We start from the raw sequence: 6,000 nt of genomic DNA, 5'->3' as shown, positions 1-6,000 counted from the left end.
GTGTGTGTGTGTGTGTGTGTGTGTGTGTGTGTGTGTGTCACTCTCAAGATAATGTGCTTGTATCGCTGAGGTTAATGCGAATTTGGTGGCATAACTGTTTTGGCTTCCACTCTGGGTGGCTGGCTCTTTGAATCTTCTCTGAGTAAAAATATACTTTAATGACAGTACATAGTTTCCCAGCTTGATGCTGGGAATTTAATAAAGGAGAGAGCATGTGCCATCAACCAAAGATTGTCAATCTTGTGCAGGCTTTGATGGGCCTAATGGTGGCCTCCTGCTGTGATGTTCCTTGTCGTGTAACTTGTATGATTATTCATGAGGAAAACAACTTTCTCTTTAACTGCAGGTGAAATTATTCAAAGAACCAAAGTTTCAGTGATTGTTGTTTTCAGTGCAGAAATAATATTCAGTCCATTTGTTAAGGAAATTTGGAAAAGAAACATCACAGGAAAGGTATGGATTGCAAGTGAAACTTGGGCAACTTTCCAACCATACACTTCTCAGCGACTTTCTCACATATTTCGAGGGACCATTGGTTTTGCTCTCCAACATGGTTCAATTCCTGGATTTTATGAATTTCTTGTCAATCTCCAGCCACGCTTCCAAAATAAGCTTGACAAATACAACAAAGATATCAATCAAATTAGATATGAAACTTCAAGGCAAAAAACGAAGACAATTTTAAATGCTGCAAGTGTAACAACAAGAAGTAAATGCAAATCTGGATCAACTTTCCTCAATGTTAAACATGAATTAAACAAAAATCATACAATGCTTCCTCTGACTCCAAGTTACAGGACATTTTCACACGGTGTTGTATTACATACTGAATGTGATGGGGAAGATATAAATAATATCGACCAAAACGAGAGGAATGATTGTGTTTCATCAAGTGAAAATACCAGCAAGTCCATTACAAGGAAAATAAATCAAACTACATTTCATAATGATTTTTGCGATGTGGAATGTTTAAAAAATTTGTTTCTTTTCAAATTCTGGGAAACGATGTTTAACTGTTCCTGGATTATTTCAACAAAACTAAGGACCTGCACCGGCCTTGAAGATCTACGTAATGTTGAGACGCAGTTCACAGACGTGTCTCACATGAGAGTGACCTTTCACACATACATAGCTACGTATGCTCTTGCTCATGCATTACATGATTTGCAGCAATGTGTGCCTGGTCAAGGCCCATGGGACAATGCTACTTGTGCTGCTATTACGAATTTTCAATCATGGCAGGTAACAGAAAACCAACGACTCTTCTGAATGCATTATGTATTTCCATTCTTGTGAGTTATTGAGAGCAATTGTGTCCAAAAAAGTCCCAATAACATACCTCAGTATAAATAATTTATTTGAAGAACTAAATGCATCGATTTTGGTGAAGTTGGGTGTGGTTCGGTGTGGGACAATGAGCAATTGATTTCATTTTGGGGAAAATTCTGAACTGGATCCAGATACAATCTTTTTTTTGTTGTTGTCAACTTGGTGGACAGTTTGGGTATCTGACAAGGTACAACTATTTCGATTTCGGTGAAGGTCAGAACTGGATCTGGATACGAGAATTTTTTTATTTTTCAAGTCATTCTTCACCATTGAGAGATTGTGCCAAAAGCAATATGTAGCATGATATCTCAAAATGTTGTGGACAGATTCGGCCGAAGGTTGGTGGACACGCTGGGTGTGTAGCTATGTATGCCCCATTGAGAGTCGGGGCCAAAAACAATATCGTACTGTATAGCATGATATTTCAAAAATGTATTGGGCCAGATGTGTTCTCATGGATCAGGAATTATGTGGTGGTGGTATGTGCTCTACCGAGTGCCCTTCTAGTTAGTGAGTCAATTACAGGAGAAATTAGGACCACTGTACCTGCAGCTTATCTCGGCTCTGACTGAATGTTGTAACCAAAATTTGGTATCATTCTGACTGGTGGGTGTGGAGAAATTTTTTGATGGAATTTGTGTGATTTTTTTTCACCCAAAAAATTTACTAAGTCCACCATTTTGACGCTTTCAGTACGTTATTGGCATGGTGTCCACAATTTAACATCAGGGCCCTGTCAAAATGTTGTAACCCAAATTTGGTAGCCTTTTTGACTGGTGGGACAGGAGAAGAATACTTTTGTAGGAATTTATACGCAATTTTTCAAAAGATTGACTATGGTCGCCATTTTGCCACACACTTCAAGTAATATGATCGAAATGACCTCTGCAAGTTAACATTCCTATGCTGGCCTAATGTTGCAACCCAAATTTGGTAACATTCTGACCTTTTGATGGGGAGAAGATGATTGTTGAAGGAATTTATGTGACAGCCATTTTGACACACTTCCATTCACGTGATTGCCCTGATCTCTGAAATTTAATATCACGACCCTGTGCTAATGTTGTAATCCAAATGTGGTGGCATTCTGACTGGTGGGTCTGGAGAACATAATTGTTGAAGGAATTTATGCAATTTTTTCCCCAAAATTGACTGTTGGCAATTTTGATACACTTCTGGTCAAGTGATTGTCATGACCTCTGCAAGTTAACATCCCTACCCTGGCCTAATATTATAACACACATTTGGTAACATTGTGAATGGTGGGTGTGGAGAAGAAGATTTTTGAAGGAATTTACCCGATGGACATTTTGACACACTTACGGTAAAGTGATCGGAATGACGTCCACAATTTACCATCCCTACCCTTGTTTGATATTGCAACCCAAATTTGGTGGCATTCTGACTGGTGGGTCTGTAGAAGAGCTTTGAAGAAATTTGTTTCACCGATCATTCTGAAACTTCAGACAGTAGCAGTGAAAAGTTTGGAAACACCGACTCATACAAGGGTTTTTCTTTATTTTTACTGTTTTCTACATTGTAGATTAATAGTGAAGACATCAAAACCATGAAATAACACATATGGAATTATGTAGTCACCAAAAAAGTGTTGAACAAATCGAAATATATTTTAGATTTTAGATTTTTCAAAGGAGCCATCCTTTGCCTTGATGACAGCTTTGCACACTCTTGGCATTCTCTCAACAAGCTTCATGAGCTAAGCACCTGGAATGCTTTTCCATTAACAGGTGTGCCTTGTTAAAAGTTAATTTATGGAATTTCTTTCCTCTTAATGCGTTTGAGCCAATAAGTTGTGTTGTGACTAGGTAGGAGTGGTATCCATTAAACAGCCCTATTTGGCAAAAGGCCATTATTTTGTCTGTACTGTCATAGTCCATATTATGGCAAGAACAACTCAACTAATCAAAGAGAAACAACAGTCCATCATTTCTTTCAGACATGAAGGCAGTCAATCTAAAAAAGTCAAGAACTTTGAAAGTGACTTCACGTGCAGTCACAAAAACCATCAAATGCTGTGATTTAACCGGCTCTCTTGAGAACCGCCACAAGAAAGTAAGACCCACAGTTACCTCTACTGCAGATGAAAAGTTTATTGGGGTTAATAGCCTCAGAAATCTCTAATTAACTGCACCTCAGAATGCAGCCCAAGTAAATGCTTCACAGAGTTCAAGTAACAGACACATCTCATCATCAACTGTTCAAAGGAGACCATGTGAATCAGGTCTTCATGGTTGAATTGCTGCAAATAAACCACTACTGAAGGAGATCAATAACAAGAAGAGACTTGCTTGGGCCAAGAAACATGAGCAATTCACATTATACCAGAGAAAATCTGTCCTTTCGTCTGATGAGTCCAAATTTGAGATTTTGGGTTCCAACCGCTGTCTCTTTCTGAGATGCAGAGAAGGTGAACAGATGATCGCTGTATGTGTGGTTCCCAACATGAAGCATGGAGGATGAGGTATGATGGCAATTTATTTTGAATTCAATGCACAGTAAACCAGCATGGCTACCACAGCATTCAGGAGCGATACGCCATCCCATCTGGTTTGTGATTAGTGGAACCATCATTTGTTTTTCAACAGGACAATAATCCAAAACACACCTCCAGGCTGTGTAAGGGCTATTTGACAAACAAGGAGAGTGATGGAGTGCTGCATCGGATGACCTGGCCTCCACAATCACCCGACCTAAACCCGATTGAGATGGTTTGGGATGAGTTGGACCACAGGGTGAAGGAAAGGAACCAACAAGTGCTCAGTATATGTGGGAACTCCTTCAAGACTGTTGGAAAAGCATTCCAAGTGACTACCTCATGAAGCTGGTTGAGAGATTGCCAAGAGTGTACAAAGCTGTCATCAAGGCAAAGGTTGGCTACTTTGAAGAATCTGAAATATAAAATATATTTTGATTTGTTCAACACTTTTTTTCGTGACTACATAATTACATATGTGTTATTTCATAGTTTTGATTTCTTCACGATTATTCTACAATGTAGAAAATCGCAAAAATAAAGAAAAACCCTTGAATGAGTCAGTGTCCAAACTTTTGACTGTCACTGAATATATGATGGACGACTCATGCGAAATAAAAATTGATAACTGAAACATCAGTGGTCATGTGTTTTGACAGCCATATTGGATTTAAGCTAAAACTTTGGAAAAATATTCTACTGTCAAACCGCTAACCAATCAATGCAAATCTTTAAGCATATCTTCAAGTACATATTCCCATAATGGGGATAAAAGTTTGACAACTAAAACGTGGTTTCAGAGAAGGATTTTTTTTTACATTCTCCTTCGATCCAATGTGGCTGTAAAACCAAGTGACTGACTGATGTCATTGTTATCACAACTTATTTGCACATGGGTATTGGATGATATAGTTTAAGTTTTACATCAATCGGTGAAGTAGTTCCATAGAAAGAGATTTTTAAATGTTTTTTTTAGATCCACTATGACTGCAAAAACATGCGAACTATGATCTCATACTTACCAAACTTTATTCCAGGTGCCTCGTCCATCATATACTTGAAGTTTTGCAATGATCACTTTAGTAGTTTCAGACAGGATTTTTAGTAGTTTCAGACAGGATTAATATAAAGTTTTTCACTTTGATCCAATATGGTGCCAAACCATGTTAACTATGACGTCATACTTATCAAACATTATTTCCAATGCCTTGCAGCTTTGTATGTGTTCACATAGAAATTGCTGCTCACAGTTATAAGTGGTAGTTCATGGGATCAACTGGCCATTAGAAATATTGCTTGATAATAATGATGAGGAGAATCATTGTCATTTAAATGGGTGGTGCGGAATAGCATCATCAAAGGATAGCATCATCAATGGAATGGGTGGTGTGAGATGGCATTGTCATAGGAATGGACAGCGTCTTTGCAACGTGAATCTTTCAGATGCATATTTCAGCATAACTCAACAGTTATAAGTGACAGTTCTAGTCAGCATTATCATATTGTATTATTTTGGTATGATTTTATTTTCCCTGTAACATTGATTTATTAAATTTCCTTTATTCTTGAATGAACATTTTAGTTATTATACTATTTGAAGAAGGTCACTTTTAAAGTTAACAAAGGAGAAACATTTTTCTTTGATAAAAATGGAGATCCTCCAGCAGCATATGAGATTGTGAACTGGCAGAAAAACACTGAAGGTGATTTGGATTTTAAATTTGTTGGTGTTTTTGATTCATCTTATCGACAAGAGAAGCAGCTTCGTATTGTTTCAAGTGAATTTGTGTGGAATGATGGCACACCAAAGGTAAGTGTAAATTTCCTTAACATCAAGGAAACTTAAATTTCCATTTTTTAGCAATTTAATCCTTGTAAGTGACACAAAGAGGAGTTGACACTAATTGTCTTTTACCGATGTCCTGGAGGGTCCACCAACATTGAGCTCTGAGCCAGAGGTTTAAAATATTGGGGAATGGCCAAAATGATGTTGGACGTTTTTGTATTCATGATTTAACCTGCTTAAGAAAACCCAGGGATTGTTCAAATGAAGCCAAATCTGGCAGACATTTGTGTGTGTGCATGGTTGCAGAAGGCTGGAGACATTTCTATTTCATTAAAATTATTTTATTAAAATAATACATGAATATGGATAGACAACACACTCTGAATAAATA

The 6,000-nt window shown here is 37.6% G+C and overlaps 1 protein-coding gene across 1 annotated transcript in view; it reads left to right on the top strand.

Annotated features, from left to right (window-relative positions):
- Positions 1 to 360: 360 nt before the first annotated feature.
- Positions 361 to 6,000, top strand: part of LOC147035802 (extracellular calcium-sensing receptor-like) — a 42,853-nt gene continuing 37,213 nt past the window's right edge. Inside the window, exons 1-2 of the mRNA XM_085847525.1 lie at positions 361 to 1,242; positions 5,406 to 5,633. Of these exons, the coding sequence (XP_085703651.1) occupies positions 772 to 1,242; positions 5,406 to 5,633 (699 nt within the window). The 5' untranslated portion in view covers positions 361 to 771. The remainder of the gene's footprint in view (positions 1,243 to 5,405; positions 5,634 to 6,000) is intronic.

Source organism: Eptatretus burgeri, chromosome 1 (assembly GCF_056783735.1).
Source record: "Eptatretus burgeri isolate ZD-2024b chromosome 1, Ebu_testis_v1, whole genome shotgun sequence".
Classification (NCBI taxonomy): domain Eukaryota; kingdom Metazoa; phylum Chordata; class Myxini; order Myxiniformes; family Myxinidae; genus Eptatretus; species Eptatretus burgeri.
The sequence above is the reverse complement of the archived record's forward strand: the minus strand, read 5'-3'. Positions and strand labels throughout refer to the sequence as shown.